The sequence below is a fragment of the Hypanus sabinus genome, chromosome 16 (assembly GCF_030144855.1).
Source record: "Hypanus sabinus isolate sHypSab1 chromosome 16, sHypSab1.hap1, whole genome shotgun sequence".
Classification (NCBI taxonomy): domain Eukaryota; kingdom Metazoa; phylum Chordata; class Chondrichthyes; order Myliobatiformes; family Dasyatidae; genus Hypanus; species Hypanus sabinus.
The window spans coordinates 10936058-10956227 of NC_082721.1; the positions used below are offsets into that span (position 1 = coordinate 10936058).

General features: G+C 44.1%; 1 protein-coding gene across 6 annotated transcripts in view; it reads left to right on the forward strand.

The window, feature by feature from the left end:
• Positions 1–20170, forward strand: part of LOC132406007 (rho GTPase-activating protein 45-like) — a 178368-nt gene that overhangs the window by 107984 nt on the left and 50214 nt on the right. For all 6 annotated transcript variants that reach the window (XM_059991122.1, XM_059991118.1, XM_059991119.1 and 3 more), the window contains 6 exons: positions 5380–5464; positions 12935–13007; positions 15405–15480; positions 17142–17279; positions 18003–18067; positions 19541–19651. In XM_059991122.1, coding sequence (XP_059847105.1) covers positions 5380–5464; positions 12935–13007; positions 15405–15480; positions 17142–17279; positions 18003–18067; positions 19541–19651 — 548 coding nt within the window. The remainder of the gene's footprint in view (positions 1–5379; positions 5465–12934; positions 13008–15404; positions 15481–17141; positions 17280–18002; positions 18068–19540; positions 19652–20170) is intronic.

The window sequence follows — 20170 nt, forward strand, 5'->3', positions numbered from 1 at the left end:
GGCAGGAGAAAGGGGTTGAGGTATAGTAAATAAGCCACGTTGGAATGGCAGAGCAGACTTGATGGGCCGAGTGGCCTAATCGTGCCCCTGTGCTCTATGGTCCTTTTGGAATTTGGACTCATTCTCTTATGAAGCTGCTTTGCTAAGATCAGCTCGTTCACTGTGCGGGTGAAAACAAGGTTAGTTCGCAGTGTCAATCAAACACCAAGAGCAAATGACAACAACTCACAACTGAAGATGGTGAGTAAACTCTCCTGGGAAGGGCTGAGTAGCAGGAAATTAACTCTAATTCCATAATGCTCTCTAAACAGAATGGCTGGGTGTGGTGATCATTGAACCCTTGTTCCTCACCATCGGCACTGTTAAATAAATTGGCTACTACAAGGAGGCATGATTTTTAAGGTGATTGGAGTGGAGTATAGGAGGAATGTCAGAGGTAAGTGTTTTACACGGAGAGTGGTGGGTGCATGAAAGACCTTGCCAGGGTTTATTGTAGAGGCAGATACATTAGGAGCATTTACAAAACTCTGTAATAGGCACATAGATGATTCTAAAAAATCAGATTCAAAATCAAGTTTAATATCACTGGTATGTGTTGTAAAATTTGTTGCCTATGCAGCAGTACAATGCCATTTATAATGCTGGAAAAAACTGTGATTTACAGTTGTATATTAAATAGCTGAATTAAATAAGTAGTGCAAAATAAAAAGTAGTGAGGTTGTGTTCTTGGGTTCAATGTCCATTCAGAATTCAGGTGGCACAGGGGAAGAAGCTGTTCCTGAATCATTGAGTGTGTTCCTTCAGGCTCCTGTACCTCCGCCCTGATTGTAGCAATGAGAAGAGGGCATGTCCTGGGTGATAGGGGTCCTTAATGATAGATGCTGCCTTTTTGAGGCATCGCCTTTTGAAGATGTTCTGGAAGCTGAGGAGGCTAATGCCCATGATGGAGCAGACCCGGTTCACAACTTTCTGCAGCTTATTTCGATCTCGGACACTCTCCACTGTACATCTGTAGAAATGGAGGGCTATGCAGGAGGGAAGGGTTAGGATTGAACTTTTGAGTAGGTTAAAAGGTCGGCACTATGCCATAATGTTCTATGTTTAAATGGCACCAACTAACCCTCAGAACATGGGAATAAATATCTGAGCTAGTCTAGCCATATACACATCTCCAACAGAAAGCTGGGCAGTTTCAGAATAAATCTAAATTTTTACAATAACTACATCTGATTTACTTTCATTCCCGGAGACAAGAGAGAGACAGCAGCTTCAGAAAATGTGACACAAAAGCTGAAAGTACTAGAAATGGACAGCAGGCCAGGCAGCGTCCTTGGAGAATGAGACTGTGATAATGGTCCAGCATGACCTCAGTGCACTTTTCTCTCCATCCTGCAACCTGCTCACCAGTTTAAAACCAATGAACAAATGGCTGGAGGAACCCAGCGGGTTGGGCAGCATTTGTGAAAAATTGTCAATGTCTCAGGTGGAACACTTGCATTGAGACATGATGCAGGGACTCAACTCAATCGCTCCGCCCACCACCCCCGCAGATATTGCTCTCCCCAGTGAGGTCTTCCAGCAGTTTGTTTCTTGCACGAGACTCCAAAATCAAAGTCTCTTTTTGCCCAATCTAAAGCTGTTCCAACATATCAAATATGAAATAGAGCCCTTTCTGTCTCCCTGAGTTGGTACAAGATTCATAAAGCACAACAGCACAGAAACAGGCCTTTCAGTCTACATACTCTCTGCCCAGTCCCATCTACCTGCACCTGGACCATAGCCCTTCATAGTGTTGAAATCGAACCACCATCCACCAGTTCCTCTGGCAGTTCATTCCATATTCTCACCACCCTCTGAGTTAAGCAGTTCTTCCTCACGTTCCTCTTAAACATTTCACCTTTCACCTTTAACCCATGACCTCTAGTCTCAGTCTTGCACAACCTCAATCGAAAAGGTTTGCTTACATTTACCCTCATAATTTTATATACCTCTATCAAGTTCTCCTCATTCCCTCATTCTCCTCGGTCCAGGGAATAAAGTCCTAGCATATTCAGCCTTACCCTATAATTCAGGCCCTCAGGGCCCGGCTATGGGATCTGTCTGCTGCTCAGGAACAAGGTTGAAAGTAAAACTGCCAGTGTTCATTCAGATCCTCATGAAAACCTGTAGTTTGGTGGGCGTTCTTCACTCAGTGCCATCAACATGGCTTCAGTTCCCTGAAATGTAGTGGCACAGCAAGAGGCCAGTTGAGTTGGTACCAGGTCCCAGTCGTGAGATCCAGCCAGTCTTTCAACACTTGCCCTTTCCCTTTCACCCTGCCAATTATTCCCCTCATTTCATTGGAATCAGGTGGGATAGGATGAAGGGGCAGAAAGGTCTTCCATTCATGGAGACAGAAGACATTCTGCAGATTCTAGAAATCTGCTGTAGCAGCAACAACACCACACACACACACTCACACACACACACACACAAACACACACACAAACACACACACACGCACAAACACACACACAAACACACACACACGCACAAACACACACACACTCACACACACACACACACAAACACACACACAAACACACACACACGCACAAACACACACACACTCACACACACACACACAAACACACACACACACTCACACACACACACACACAAACACACACACACTCACACACACACAAACAAACACACACACACACTCACACACACACACAAACACACACACACACACACTCACATGCATACAAACAAACACACACACACACACACACAAACACACACACACACAAACACACACACACACAAACACACACACACACGCGCACACACACACACAAACACACACTCACACACACACAAACACACACACTCACACACAAACAAACACACACACACACTCACACGCACACAAACACACACTCACACACACACACACACACACACACACACTCACACACACACACACACACACACACACACACACACACAAACAAACACACACACACACACACACACACACACACACACACACACACACACACACACACACACACACACACACACACACACACACACACCAGGTGAAGCATCGCCATGGAGGAAAGCACAAAGTCGACGTTTCAGGCTGAGACCTCCATTTATCAATCTTATTTTATTTAGAGATGAAGCCAAGTAACAGGTCGTTCTGGCCCTACGAGGCCGCACTGCCTAATTACATTCATGTGACTGATTAACCTGTTGGCCCGTACGTCTTTGAAATGTGGGAGGAAACCGGAGCACCCGGAGGAAACCCACGCAGTCCCGGGGAGAGCATTTCTTAATCTTCCTGTAAATGCCCGCAAGAGAATGAATCTCAAGGTAGTACGGGGTGACGTATACGTACTTTGAACTTTGAAATATTTTCTTCTGCCATTGTGCCAGGTCTCCGAGCAATGCCATCAGCCCTTTGCATAATTCCTCTCTCTCATGTCGATTAACATCCCCTCATGTTCCCATCCATAGGACGGGCCATTTACCGTGGCTGATTAATGTCTTTGGGATGGGGGAAGAAACCGAGCACTAGAGGGAAGCTCAGATGGGTGTGGTGGCCTGGAACTGGGTCACCCGAGCCCTTCCTGCTATATCACTGCATTACTTACACATGTCGCAGGTATATACATCGTCAGTAAGACCGCACTTGGAATATGGTGTTCAGTTTTGGTCACCCTGCTGCAGGAAAGATATCAAAAAGTGCACCACTGAAGCAGGCCCTTTGGCCCATCTAGTCTGTGCCACACCATTTAAACTGCCTACTCCCATTGACCTGTACCGGGACCATAACCCTTCATCCATGAACCTATCCAAACTTCTCTGCAACGTTGAAATCGAGCTGGCATGCACCACTTGTACTGGCAGCTCATTCCACACTCTCACGATGCTCTGAGTGAAGAAGTTTCCCCTCGTGTTCCCCTTAAACATTTCACCTTTCACCCTTAACCCATGACCTCTGGTCTAGTCCCATCCAACCTCAGATAAAAAGCATGTTTACATCTACCCTGTCTATACCCCTCATAATTCTGTATACCTCAATCAAATCTCCTCTCAATCTTCTACATTCCAGGGAATAAAGTCCTTTTAACTCAGGTCCTCCAGACCCGGCAACAACCTTGTAAATTTTCTCTGTACTCTTTCAACCTTGTTTACATTTTTCCTGTAGGTAAGTGACCAAAACGTTGTGAGGTTGGAGTAGTTTATGAGGATGATGCCTGGACTCTGACCTACAGAGAAAGGCTGGCCACAGTGGATGTTTATTCCCTGAGCTGCCGGAGAGTCAACGGGGAAGTCTGAAGCCTTTATTGGGATTGCTGGAGTTGGGAATGTGTGTAACTGAACTTGGCAAAATATTTTACTAACTCATCCGATTTCCCAAATCAAATAAAGATAACACTTAAATATTAAAGCAAGGGATCTTTGTTTTGTCATGTGGAGTCAGAAATGAGCTTCACTAAGGTGTAGTTCCCCCAGTGCAACTTGAGGTTAAGCTTGCAGCAGGGAGGGTCCTGTCTGTTGTAACTCTTGCCCTGGGCTGTAACCAGTGACCAGATCTGTCAAAGTGACCCTCTCTCGAAAGCAGGGAGAAGATTACAGGGTGGACAGCTGATAGATTGCAGGGAGTGATGATGGACGTTCAAACCCCCGGCAATCTTGGTTTCTAAGGCAGGATTAATGACTTGTTCAAAGTAACTACTGCAGGTTATAACTGTGCAAAAATGTTGCACTGTCAGAAACACAGGAGGTTCTGAAGATCAGAGTCAGAATCCGGTTTATTATCAACGACATACTGTATGGTGTGAAATTGGTTGTTTTTGCAGCAGCAGTGCAGTGCAATACATAAAACATAATATAATTTAGAACAAGAATGATATAAAAATAATTAAATAAGTAATGCAAAAATATAGTGAGTTTATTATTATTAGAAATTTGATGGTGGCGGGGAAGAAGCTGTTCCAGAATATTGACTGTGTGTCCTTGGGCCCCTGCACCTCCTTTCTGATGGTAGTAATGAGAAGAGGGCATGTCCTGGAAGGTGGGGGTCCTTAATGATGGATGACACCTTTTCGAGGCATCACCTTTTGAAGATGACCTTGGTGGTAGGGAGTGTTGCACCCATGATCGTGATGGCTGAGTTTACGACCCTCTGCAGCTTTTTCCATTCTCCTGCAGTGCTCCGTGTTTTATTAAACGCAAGAGGTTTTGCAGATGCTGTAAACCTCGAACAGCACACACAAAATGCAAGAGGAACTCAGACGGCCAGGCAGCGTCTATGGAGAGGAATGGATGGTAACCTTGCTCAAAATTCTTGCTCATTGAAATGTGTGCTTCTTCCTTCTTTAGGCTTCCATTATGAATCCAACAATGAAAACGACAAAAAGGAGTTTGAGAAGGCAATTGAAACAATGGCGGTGGCATTCGGCGGCAAGTAAGTAGATCACAGATTCACGGGGACAGAGTTAGCAGCAGCACCATGTATGGAAAAGAGTCCGAATTCAGGAACTGAATCCGATCTTTCCTGTTTTACTGTTTTAACCCTAGGCTTGTTGAACCATCTCATGACTGCCTGTCATGAGCATTAAGTTCTAAGTAAGTTTGTCATCAAAGTACATACACAACCCTGAGTCTCGTTTTCTCGTGGTAAAATCCGTAGTACCATAATAGAATCATGAAAGACCCCACCCAACAGGATGGACGAAGAACCAGTGTGAGAAAGACAACAAACTGTGCAAATACAAATACAAAATAAATAAATACATACATAAGTAATTAAGCCAGCAGGCAAGAAATAAATATCAAGCACGTGAGCAAGTCCGTAGGTTTTGAGAGCAGTTCAGTTGTGAGGGCAGTTGAAGTTGAGTGAAGTTATCCGCACTGGTTCAAGAGCCTGATGGTTGAGTCACAGAGTAATACAGCACGGAAACAGGCCATTTGGCCCAACTAGTTTATGCAGTATCAAATTCCCATCTACGCTATTCTCATTTGCTTGTGTTTGGTCCATATCTGTCAAAGCATTTCCTGTCCGTATGTCATGTCAAGTTTCCTTCAAATATAATAATTGTACCTGCCTCAACCACTTCCTCTGGTAGCTCATTCCATGTATGCATTACCATCTGTGTATATTTTATATATGTGTACAGCAGTGTTCCCTCTAATTAGTAAAGACCAGTGTGTGCAAAAATCTTGTGCTGTGCAATTTTTTGCCCTGTGACAACAACATGTGAACACTGAATAATTTCTTCAATAAAAACAGTATAAATAAGCCAGTTCTAAAATCTGCAGACAAATTATCGTAAGCTCCACGTTGTCAGCACCGTCCGCATCAGAAACCGGAAAAGGCAGTGTGATTGTGTACAATTGTGAAATATACTGAACATGCCATCGAGGTAGAGGGTGACAACCTTTTGTGCGCAGTTTAAATTCCTTTGTGAGCTAGTAGCAAAAGATGTGCGCACATGCACATGTGTTCAACCTTAGAGGGAACATTGGGATATGAATATAATATCAATATGAATATATATTTATGCCAATATCAAAATGCTGGAGGAACTGAACAGGCCATACAACATCTGTGGACAGTATTTCAAATTAAGACCCTTCACCTAGGCTGGTCCCAAATCACTTGCTCCACGGATGCTGCCTGACCGGCTGAGCTCCTCCAGCATTTTGTTTTGCTCCAGGTTCCGGCATCTGCAGAGTGCGTTTGTATTTTTTTCTCTCCTTTTGCAAGTGTAATGCCTGAATCTAATTGCAAGCAGCTCAGTGATAAATATGGAAAAGTAATGTTTCATAACCGAAAATCGGTACATTGCGCCTGCACTTGTTGGGTTTGCTGCTGAAAGTCGCTGAGAGGACAGAGTAGTGGTTAGTGCAACACCATCGCAGTTGGGGGGCGTTGGAGTTCCGAGTTCAGTCCCGACATCCTTTGTAAGGAGTCTCTGGACTTCCTCCCACAGTCCGAAGACATACTGGGTAGATTAATTGGTCGTTGTAAATTGTCCCTCGATTAGGCTGGGGTTAAATCGGGGGTTGCTGAGTGGGTAACTTGAAGGGCCTATTCTACACCGTGTCTCCAAATAAATAACTCATCATCATGTCCCATGTTGTATGACGTGGGTGATCTTGGTCTTCCATGACCATGATTATTCTTGGCAAATTTTTCTACCAAAGTGGATTGCCATTGCCTTCTTCTCAGCAGCGTCTTTACAAGATGGGTGACCCTGGCCATTGTCAATACTCTTCAGAGATTGTCTTCCTGGCATCAGTGTTTGCATAACCAGGACTTGTGATATGTACCAGGTGCTCGTACGACCATCCACCGCCTGCTCCCATGGTTTCACGTGACTCTGATTGGGGAGTAAGCAGGTGCTATGCCTTGCCCAAGGGTGACCTGCAGTCTAGTGGAGGGAAGGAGCCCCTTGCACCCCCTTTGGTACAGACATATCTCCACCCCACCACAATGGTTAATAGAAACCTTTTATATCATTCTTGTGTTGCTCCTGACCAGTTAACTTTAGTCAGATCTTCTTGGCCACGTATGGTCCTTAATGTAAACAGAGTATACAGCACTATGCTAACGTCTTAGGCACATATGTGTCGTTAGGGTACCTAAAACACTTGCACAGAACTGTGGTAATTTGGTAGAGGGCTATCCCCACCATCCTGCCTCCCACAAACAAACAAATCAATAGCTTAACATTTTTTTCTGCTAGATATTTCTACTGATGGACTGATCCAGCCTAAGGTGTTTCAGTATCTGTCTCTGCTTGATTTCTGTCAGCTTTTGACCTCAAGATCTGAACCCATTACTACAAGGTTTAACACAAGTCAAGTGACAGTCTCCCATTTCAATTACATTCAGAAAGTAAGTAGACACCAGCAAATATTCAAGAGGAAGTGCCTTCTCAACAAAGTGTGGTTAATTTTAGCAGACAGATTGGTGCTAGCTTAGGTTCATCTGCGGATTGGGTGAGGAAGCCGAGAGAGGGTAGCCCTATTGACTCGTTGATAATGAGTCCGGAGCCTCCTAGACTACTGGGCCTAGCACCTGAAGATTGGATTAGGAAGTAATATTTTAAAAGCCTTTAAGGGGTGCAGGGAGAGAGACCAGAAAGGTAGGTGGCTTTAAAACGTTTCAAAAGTTTTTGGATTTAAAAAATATAGATTTTTTTTTAAAGTACATGCTTTATGTTTTCATAAGCACAAGAGGTTCTGCAGATGCTGGAAATCTCGAGAAACACACACAAAATGCTGGAGGAACTCAGCAAGTCAGGCTGCACATATGGAGGAAAGGGGCAGTCAGAGTGTCAGGACCTGAAGAAGGGTCTCAGCCCAAAATGTCAACTGTTTGATCCCCTCCATAGGCACTACCTGACCTGCTGAGTTCCTCCAGCATTTTGTCTGTGTGTGCATGTGTGTGTGTTGCTTCGTGTTTTCAGTTTGTTTGCAGGAAGTGGTTGGTAAGAACTGATGACTGACGTGGAGGCAGGAAGTGGAGTTCGTGGCCAAATTATCAAGTGACAATTCTTAATGATGAGGAGGTGTGAGGCTGTGTACCAGAGGTGTTCAAACCATTTGCAGTGTAAACAGCCCGGTTTCCTGCTAACCTGGCCTCCTTTCTTCTGTGTGCTGTAAGGACGGTGATGGCTGCTCCCTGAGACGGGATTCCATTGCCTGCATTGAAACGCTGAACTCTTGATTTTCGTCTGCCTGCCCGTCGAGATGTCCGCGGAGAAAAACTGCCGACTGGCAGGAGTACATGCTGAGGGTTGCTCTGAGACTCGGTGCAGCCACCACAAGCTCTCGGCGGGGAAGGGCCACAGCGTAGCGTGCTTCTGCTGCTGGAGAGGGAGGGCTTGGGTTGGGTGAGGAACTATGCTGCTGGTTTTAATAAAACACTACTGAACACATTGAGCACAAGAATGAAAAGGCATCGCGCGATTTATTATTATAAATATTTTTTATTATCAACAGTTTATTTTGATATACACACAATGGCCACTATATTAGATATCTCCTGTACCCATTGAAGAGGCCCCTGGGTGTATGTTCATGGCCTTCTGCTGCTGTGACACATCCACTTCAAGGTTCAACGTGTTGTGCGTTCAGCGATGCTCTTCTGCACACCACTGTTGTAACATGTGGTTATTTGAGTTACTGTCGCCATCCTGTCAGCTTGAAACAGTCTGACTGTTCTCCTCTGACTTATTTTCTTAACAAGGCAGTTTTGCCTACAGAAATAACACTCATTGGAACACTCCTGACGAAGGGTCTCGGCCCGAAACGTCGACAGCGCTTCTCCCTATAGATGCTGCCTGGCCTGCTGCGTTCCACCAGCATTTTGTGTGTGTTGTTGTTTGAATTTCCAGCATCTGCAGATTTCCTCGTGTTTACTCATTGGATTTTTTTTTGTTTTTCACACTATTCTCTGTAAACTAGAGACTGTTGTGTGTGAAAATCTCAGGAGATCAGCAGTTTCTGAGATACTCAAACCACCCTGCCTGGCACCAACAATCATTCCACGGTCAAGGTCACTTAGATCACATTTCTTCCCCATTCTGATGTTTGGTCTGAAGAGCAACTCAACCTCTTGAGCATGTCTGTGTACTCTTATTCATTGAGCTACATGACTGGCTGATCAGATATTTGCATTAACAGGCAGGTGTACCTAATAAAGCAGCCACAGAGTGTATATGAAAATATAAGACCATAAGATATAGGAACAGAATTAGGCCATTTGGCCCATCAAGGACAAATCATGCAAATAATTTTTAAAAAGTCAACAAACAATACTTGACTCACTCTGATAGGGACAATTGTTTGTATGTTTGTTTATTCATTCATATAAAAAGTATAAAAAGTGCCTATAAAAAGTATTCACCCCCTTGGAAGCTTTCATGTTTTCTAGTTTTACAGCATTGAATCATGGTGGATTTAATTTGGCTTTTTTGACACTGATCAACAGAAAATGACTCTTTTGTGTCAAAGTGGAAACAAATTTCTACTAATTACAATTATTAAACACAAAATCATTGATTGCATAATTGCTCAGTTCCTTCAAGTCAGTATTTAGTAGATGCACCTTTGGCAGCAATTACATTGAGTCTGTGTGAATAGGTTTCGATCAGCTTTGCTTATCTGGACATTGCAAATTTTCCCTATTCTTCCTCTACAAAACTGCTCAAGCTCTGTCAGATTGCATGGAGATCGTAAGTGAACAGCCCTTTTCAAGTCCAGCCACAAATTCTCAATTGGATTGAGGTCTGGACTCTGACTTGGCCACTCCAGGGCATTAACTTTGTTGATTTTAAGCCATCCTTTGTAGTTTGGCTTTATGTTGGGGGTCATTGTCTTGCTGAAAACAAACCTCCCAAGTTGCAGTTCTCTTGCAGACTGCATCAGGTTTTCCTCCAGGATTTCCCTGTATTTTGCTGCATTCATTTTACCCTCTACCTTCACAAGCCTTCCAGGGCCTGTTGCAGTGAAGCATCCCCACAGCATGCTTCACAGTGGGAATGGTGTGTTTTTGGTGATTTGTGATGTTCGGCTTATACCAAACATAGCATATAGTCTGATGGCCAAAAAATTCAGTTTTGGTTTCATCAGACCATAAAACCTTCAACAAGCTGACTTCAGTCTTCGGCATGCCTTCTGGCAAACTCCAGCTGAGTTTCATGTGAGTCTTTTTCAACAGTGGCTTTCTCTTTGCCACTCTCCCATAAAGCTGTGACTGGTGAAGCACCCGGGCAACAGTTGTTGTATGCGCAGTCTCTCCCATCTCAGCCACTGAAGCTTGTAACTCCTCCAGAATTGTCACAGGTCTCTTGGTGGCCTCCCTCACTAGTCCCCTTCTTGCATGGTCACTCAGTTTTTGAGGACGGCCTGCTCTAGGCAGATTTACAGCTGTGCCACATTCTTTTTATTTTCTGATGATTTATTTAACTGTACTCCAAAGGATATTCAGTGTCTTGGAAATTTTCTCGTATCCATCTCCTGACTTGTGCTTTTCAATAACTTTTTCATGAAGTTGCTTGGAGTGTTCTTTCGTCTTTGTGCTGGGGTTTTTGCCAGGATACTGACTCACCAATGGTTGGACTTTCCAGAAACAGGTGTATTTTTACTACCATCAATTGAAAGACCTCGACTGTACTCAGGTGATCTCCAATTAACTAACTGTGTGACTTGTAAAACCAACTGGCTGCACCAGTGATGATTTGGTATGTCATATTAAATGATTTTGTGTTTTATATTTGTAATTAGTTTAGATCACTTTGTGGAGATCTGTTTTCACTTTGACATGAGAGTGTCTTTTTCTGTTGATCAGTGTCAAAAAATAATTTAAATCCCCTGTGACAAACAATAGAACATGAAAACTTCCAGGAGGGTGAATACTTTTTATAGACACTGTGCTTACTGAGATATAACACTGAATTGGCCCTTTGAGTCATGCCCCCTACAATCCCTCAATTTAATTCTAGCCTAGTCACGTGACAGTTTACACTTAACGTACCAACTGGTATGATTTTTTTTCATTTAGGGATGTGGGCATCGCCAGATAAGCCAGAATTTATTGCCTATCCCAAGTTGCCTTTGGCCCATCGAGTCTACTTTGCCTTTAAATCATGGCTGATTTATTATCCCTCTCAACCCCATTCTCCTGCCTTTTCCCAGTAACCTTTGACGCCCTTACTAATCAAGAACTTATCAACCCCTACTTTAAATGTACCCAATGATTTGACCTCCACAGCCATCCATGGCAATGAATTCCAGAGATTCACTGCCATCTGCCTAAAGAAATTCCTCCTCCTCCTCTCTCCTCTAAAGGGAACATCCTTGTATTCTGAGGCTGGAGCCTCTGGTCCGGGACTCCCCCGCTATTGGAAATATCCTCTCCATGTCCACTCTATCTAGGCCTTTCAGTACTCGATGGGTTTCAATGAGATCCCTCCTCATTTTTCTAAACTACAGCAAGTACAGAGCCATCAAATGCTCCTCATACATCTCCAGATGGAAGATGAGCAGAACATTACTCTATACAACGCCGATCCCCTGGGCTCTTCACTTCCTCATTTCCTACGATGATTGATTCCACTGGTTATAATTTTCCAAAAACTTTGGTCATAAGTTAGTGAGAAATATGATTCATCCCACAACCCTAATTCTGCCCTGATTTTCTCTCCACAAACATTGCATGAACTGTTGAGAGCTTTTCTAACATTTTTAGGTTTTTCTTCAGATTTCCAGCATTTCATCTGGATTATTTCGGGCACCAATTTCACAGGAAAGAACTGACTGAAGAGCACTCAACCAGTCCATCAGACATAGGAGCAGAGTTAAGCCATTCAGTCATTGGGACTGCTCTGGCATTTAATCATGGCTGACTTTACTTTCCCTCTCAACCACATTTTCCTGCCTTCTCCCCATAGCTCTTACTAATCAGGAGTCTATCAACCTCTGTTTTAAACGTACCCAATGACTTGATCTCCACAGCCATCTGTGGCAATGATTCCACAGATTCATCATCCCCTGGCTAAAGAAATTCCTCTATTCTAAACGGATGTCTTTCCATTCTGAGGCTGTGTCTTCTGGTCCTGGACTCCCCCCCCCACTATAGGAAAGCTCCTCTCCACATCCACTCTATCTAAACCTTTCAATGGGTTTCCTTCCCTTGAAGCAGAAAGAAAGGGTTCAGGGAACAAGTCAGCATATGCCACTCTTTGGGTTCTCCCTGATAATTGGTTATGAAGAGATATCTGTTAGACTTAGACTGAAGGCCTTTCTGAACCGCTTGGTGTGTAATTGAATGAGAATATGGAGGAAATTTTTGCTTTTGAAAACAAATAGAAATGTATAAATGGAGGCTTGTCAACTGCTATAATTATTGTTTCCTCTTTGGCAGTGTCTCAGAACTCCTCATGGGCGAGGTAGACAGCAGCACCCTGTTATCATTACCACCGATGGATAAGTGCAGGGTGAGTGGACAGAATGAACCCACGTTATACAAGGACCGTTGCGTGTGTGCACACACCACTTCTGAAAAGCTCTTTGTCTAGTTGTTGTGAATTGATTTCTGAAAGAGCTTTATAATTTGTGTGCCTCAGGGATTTTACTTCTGCTCAAGAGTCTTGAAGAATGGCGTAAGTAAAGATGGCATTCAGGTTGTAGTTGGATTCATCAGATCTGCAAGCCATCTTCCAAAGTTTACATCTCTACATTAAATTGGATTTTCCCTTGTGCGCTGTCTTTGGTTTTAAACTCAGTGAACTCCTAATGTACCAATGGAAATTTTTAACATCCATAAAGCAAGTAAGGCTGAGTCAAAGCAGAGTCATATTCCACATTCAAAGTTGGGTTTTCATTCTACAGAACTTCGAGGTTTTTATTTTACAAAACACATTGGTGGTGAAATTTCATTTTGTCTTCCTCTTCTCTCGACCATTGGACATTCCCAAACAATAACCAGTCATTAGAGTCAGTACTGAGGCAGTACAGTTCCTGGCCTTGACTCCACTCGTGATGAGCACAGATTGGGGCAACACAGTAGCTAGCAGTCAGTATGACTGTACTCTAGCTCACGGTGTCAGAGTTTGGAGATCAATTCCAATGGCTTCTGTAAGGAGTTTGTACGTTCTCCCTGTAACCACGTGGGTTTTCCTCCGTATGCTTCAGTTTCCTCCCACAGTTCGAAGACGTATTGATTAGCAGGTTACTTGGGCATTGTAAATTGTCCTGTGATTAGCTTGGTGTTAAGTAGATGGGTTGCTGGGTGGCACAGCTTGTTAGGCCATAAAGGCCTGTTCCACGCTGTATCCCTAGATAAAAATTTGGGTGCCATGGTAGCATGGGGTGTCGGAGTTGAGAGTTCAATTCCGACATCATCTGTAAGGAGTCTCTGTATGCCCTCCCCACCTCATGTGCGAGTTTTCCCCGTGTGCTCTGGTTTCCTCCCACGGTTCGCAAACATCCCAGGTAGGAGTTGGTATGGTCTCCCCGTGACCACATGGGTGCCCTCTGGGTGCTCCTGTTTCTTCCCACAGTCCAAAGGTGCACCAAGTAGGTTAATTGGACATTTTAAATTGTCCCACAATTCGCTCTCTGACTTGCATAAGTAGGTAAACCACCTTCATACGAGCAAGGACAGAAAACGGCAAAATGAGTATAGTTATTTATTCAGTTAGTTAAAGGTCAAAAGTATTTGGTGAGTACATTTCTAACTCTTTTGGCTTCAGTCTCGTTGCCCGTCTGTTCTGAAATGGTTAGGTTGTGTTCAGGAAAACAATGAAACAGCGCGCTGTCGTCTGATAGCGTTTTCAGAAGTCTCCGGTTACCCCGTCCACACTGATCTGCCCGAGCAGCGTTTTCAAAAATACCCACCCTGAAAAGCGTTTCTGAAAAGCTGTGGGTTCGGGGGACGAAAACGCCGTTTTAGTGTGGACGGAGGGTAAAAATGAAGAGAAAAAGCTTCGGTTATGGATTTATCCGGTGTAGTGAGGACGTAGCTTCATATTAGCCATTTCTGCCCTAGGGGATGGTCTGTGGGTGTATCCACTTGATGTATGCATGTTTCTGTTTTCTATTACACTTTGATTTCTGCCTGAAATACTTCATATTGAGAAATTGTGGGGTTTTTTTTGCTTCTTTGAGCATTTCGACACAGTGTAGTTTCAGTGCGTTAAATGTTCATGGCAGAGTCAACAAGCTGTGCTCTTCAGCTGGCTGACGAACACAGTTCCAGGGCCACATCTACCCAACACTATCACACTGTGTCCTTTCACAATCTCTACTTTAAGGCCAGAGCAACAGAAAGTGAACTACAGTCTGGTTTGGCCAAGATGTTCCTCAAGTGTTTTACATTCTTGTAAAGATAAAATGGTGCCTCCCTCGTAGCTTCCCTCCATTGTATCTCTTTGTTGTGGAGTGCGATGCAGCTCAGAAGCACCAATTATATCCTCCTGCTTCACCCAAGTGAACGTTGCTCCTGTAGAAACCCAAGAAGCTTCAGGTAACCAGTTCCATTCTTTACCAGAGACCTCACTGGGTGTGGATTATGAGTTAGTTTATTTGCTTCTGGCCTCAGGAGTGCTAAGCTTGGCTCCAATGCCTCAAAACAGGCCTTGGCTGTGAGCAGCCAGGCCTGCAGGCTGCAGCTGGTTCCGATTCAGTGAGAGGCTTTTTACCTGGGAATGTCTCCTCCTGCTCTCTGAGGTGAGGAATACTGGGCCATAATCTTTGTAAGGCGGTGCTCCCTATTACTGTTGAACAGTGGGGTCGATTGAAGCTGAGAGGTTTGCTTCAGTCTTGTGTCTCAACCAGTTGGTGCATTCATCAATCCTTTAATAGAATCTAATTCGTCTTGTTTGTCTTTCCAGTCGATGGAGAATCTGTGTGGTGGGATTGCTGTACAAGGTGATGCGACCCAGGTGAAGGACGAGTTCAGTGACGCAGGTAATGCCCTTGGTGTGTCATTTTGTCTGTGTGGATTGAATAGTGAGCAAACGTCATAAAAGACTGCCGTGGTGTTTAGAATGAGGGATGACTCTTAAAATGTGAATGAGGAACTTAGAAGAGGTGAGGGGAAATTTCTTCTCTCAGAGGGTGGTAAGGCTGTGGAGTTCTTTATCACGGTGGCCAGATTGACTGCGGGGGATGTTTACAAAGACAGAATGTTTATGTTTACAAAGGTAGGGGTGTAAAAAGGCCCCCAAGGATCACTGGGGACCCAAGTCATCCCGATCACAAACTTCCAGCTGCTACCATCTGGGAAATGGTACTGCAGCATAAAACACAGGACAAACAGGCTCTGAGACAGCTTCTTCCACCAGGCCATCAGACTGATTAATTCAGGCTGATACAATTATATGTTATATTGACTGTCCTATTATACATAATATTTATTATAAATTACTATAAATTGCTCATCGCACGTTTAGGTGGAGACTTAACATAAAGATTTCTACTTCTCAGGTATACGAAGGATATAAGTAATAAAGTGAATTCAATTCATGTTCAAGTTTATTGTCATTGAACCCTATACATGCACAGCACTGAACAAAGCATCGTTCCTCCAGTCCAAGGTGCAGCACACAGCACATGTAACTCACACTCAACACATAAAGTAATATTGCCACAAATAAACTATTTATTTATTTAGATGAGCTGCATTTATGACAGTGGATTAGAACATTCTTAATTCTCCGACCCTTGGGCATTTTGGACGTTTGGATGATTATAGCCATTACACACAAAATACTGGAGGAACACAGCCAGACTGGGAGCATCTATGGAGGGGCTTTTCATCGGGTCCTGATGAAGAGTCTTGGCCCGAAACATTGACTGCTTATTCCCCTCCATAAGTGCTGCCTGACTTGCCGAGTTCCTCCAGCATTTTGTCTGTGTTGCTCAAGATTTCCAGCATCTCTAGAATCAGTTATAATTATGGCCAATATAATCCCTTGCCTCCCTTAGTAAACTATGATGCACATGATCTACCGGGAAGATAAATCCACTTTAATCTTAGCTAGCCCTTCTCATAACTCTTCAAAGCCCTGATCAAACTTAATCTGAAAGCCCTGCCTTTAATTAAGAGAAGTTTGAATCAGTACATGAATGGTAGGTGTATGGAGGGATATGGTCCAGGTGCAGGTTGATGGGAGTATGCAGATTAAATGGTTTGGCAAGGGCTAGATGGGCCGAAGGGCTTGTTTCTATACTGCAGGTTTCTATCACTCAATGAGTCTCTAAGTAAGCTGCGCACAAAACATTGCTGTATATCGCCAACCCCTTTGTGGTCAGTATTGTTCATGTGCAGCTGATCATAAGTTATAGTGCATTTTGTTATTTTCCTGTAAATGTCTGCAAGAAAATGAATCCGAAGGTAGTAAATGGCATGTACTGTATGTACTTTGATAATAAACTTCTTTTGACTTCTGATTTTGATTTTGAAGTAGTTGAAGTGGAGATCTGAAACACCAAGATTTTGTCTTTTTATTCCCTGAAGCCGGAAACTGAGTATTGCCCCATCAAGTGGAAAAGTAGCATCCACTTACCCCAAGTCGCTATAATCAAAAGCCTTGTTTCTCATTTTGTCTTCCACGTTTGGATTGCAGGAAGCCCTTCCACGGAAGAGGTGGACATCATCCTACAGCGGTCTGAGGGTGGAGTCGAAGCTGCTTTGCAATATGCCAAAACTGTTTCCAAATACATGAAGGATCTCATTACCTACCTGGAAAAGAGAATGGCTTTGGGTGAGGGGCTGCTGAGTTTGTTAACGTCACAGTCACTGAGACCTAATCAGTGTAAATTTTTTCTATAGTAATTCCCAAATCCCTGCTGTTGTTGGGCAGAATCATCGTATAAGTGAGGCCCTCTATTGAGTCGGGGGTTGACCATGGATGTTGCATACCTGAGCAGTCCTAATGAAGGGTCTCAGCCCAACATGTCAACTGTTTACTCTGTTCCATACATGCTGCCTGGCCTGCTGAGTTCCTCCAGCACTGTGTGTTGCTTGGCATCTGCAGGTCTTCTCTATCTCCTTTTCTGACCATCAGCCCCCTCTGTTTCTTTTCCCTCTTTCCTTTTTCCCTCATTGCACTAAGCAGGTTCCAATTCCACAGAGCAACACACAGAAAACACCGGAGGAACTCAGCAGGTCAGGCAGCATCAATGGAGAGGAATGAACAGTCGATGTTTCGGGAAGAGACTCTTTTTCAGTACCGGAAAGGAAAGGGGAAAGACGCCAAAAAGATGGGGGAAGAGGAAGGAGGATAGGTAGAAGATGATAGGTGAAACCAGGTGGGCGGAGAAGACAAGTTCCTAGGAAAAGGATATGTAGTTGTGTTAGCAAGTCTGGGTGAGTACATGGTTGAAGGGCACTCCCATGAGAAATCAGCCCATTAAAGTGGAAGATATTACATATACTGTTATGTTCTTCCTGTGTTATAACAGTGGTGTCTTTTTAATTTATACAGAACTGGACTTTGCCAAAGGCCTGATGAAATTGATCCATACTTGTAGGCAGGCTATCACCCATGAGGTAAGGAATCACAGTAATTAGTGTACTAGCAATTAAACAGAGTTGTGTGGGATATTTATTGCTGAATCTAAAACCTGATTTAAAATTCAAACAGTAGCTGAGAATGATGACAAGCCCTTGATTATCCAGTTCACTATGTGTATGTACCTAACACTTCATTGTGAATTCTGTTGTTGCTTTTCCCTGGTGCTACCTCAATGCACAAGTGTGAAGAAATGGCTGACATGCAAAAAAAGTCAAATCGGTAAATTGGTTTATTATTGTCACTGTTCCTTGGTACATTTGTTCATTCATTCATCATGCATCATGGTCTTTCCATGACCATGATTGTCTTTGGCAAATTTTTCTACAGAAGTGGCTTGCCATTGCCTTCTGGACAGTGCCTTTGTTGTTGTTGTTGTTGTTCATCCTTCGGAGTCGAAGACGACCACGACTTCTGTCAGGTGGAGGGTTTGTGACTGTGGGTCTGGAGGTGACTGGTGAGGCCAATCCGGGCCCTGAAAGCTCGCCCACATGTGGGACACATGAGGGTAGGTGCTGCAGTGGAAGTGGAGGTAGCTCGAGCCTTGCGCATTTGTGCGGCGCATTTCCTCTGAGCCCCTGCGGTGCGTCTGATTTCTGCTGCATACGCTCCTTTAGTGGTCCTGCTCCACCAGGTTGGGCGGTCCAGAGCAAGCGATTCCCAGCTACTGGGATTGATGTTGAGATCTTTGAGGGACACTTTGAGGCAGGCTTTGAAACATTTCTCCTGCCCTCCAACTGAGCGCTTGCCCTGGCTCAGCTCTCCATACAGCAGCTGTTTTGGTAGTCGGCTGTCAGACATCCTAACGACATGGCCAAGCAGTGCCTTTACAAGATAGGTGACCCCATCCCGGGTGGACGAGAACATACCTCAGGCCGAGCCCGAGGCTGACACCGGGAACCGTCTGGGCTCTGCTGCCCACTGTGGCACGGGGGTTCAGAGCTCAGGTCCAGGTGGTGGGTGGCAGTCCAGTAGGGGTCGGGCTGGACTCCTCATTAGACACAGCACAACTTGGTGATGATGATATTTATATAAAATATATAAATTAAATATATAGTGCAAAAGGAGAGCAAAGAAATAAATAAATAGTGAGACGGTGTGCATGGGTTCAGTGTCCATTCAGTAATCTCATGGTGGTGGGAAGAAACTGTTCCTAGAACACTGAATGTTTGTCCTGGGTGATGAGGGTCCATAATGATGGATGCCGCCTTTTTGAGGCATTGTCTTTTAAAGGTGTCCTTGATGCTGGCCTGCTGAGTTCCTCCAGCAAAATGTGTTACTAAGAACAATGCTCAGGTGCTGGGCATGGCGTATATCTTCAAAAGACGATGCCTGGAGCAGGTGATATCAGAGTTGTTGTCGAACTAGCTACAGAATGACAACACAGTATCTTCATACATGTGAATACCCTCTTTAAATAATTCCTCTTTGCTTCACTTGTGTCTCTGCAGTATCACGTGCCCTTCCTGTCGATCTATTCGCTGGCACTAGAGCAGGACCTGGAGTACGGACAGAGCGTGATGCAAGGCGCCAACATCCTTCAGAATCAAACCTTTCTCCAGGTAAGTGAGCGTGAGACCGAACCGCACCCTGCAAGTCGGCAACGGAACAGAGAACGCTCTGTGCGAGGAATTTATGTTGGAGTTGTATCAGGCATTGCTGAGGCCTAATTTGGAGCATTGTGTACAGTTTTGCTCACCCACCTGAAGACGTAAACAAGGTTGAAAGAGTACAGAGAAAACTTACAAGTATTTTCTCAAGTCTGGAGGACCTGAGTTATAAGGAAAGATTGACTAGGTTAGGACTTTATTCCTTGGAATGTAGGAGAGGAGATTTGATAGAGGTATACAAAATTATGAGGGGTATAGATAGGGTAAATGCAAGCAGGCTTTTTCCACTGAAGTTGGGTGGGTCTATAACCAGAGGTTATGAGTGAAGGGTGAAAAGTTTAAGGGGAACATGAGGGGAAACTTCTTCACCCAGATGGTGGTGAGAGGGTGGAGCAAGTGGTGCAATGTTTCAGCAAAGTTTAGATAGCTTGGTAGGGGTATGGCAGAGTTAGGGCCCTGGGGGTGCAGGTC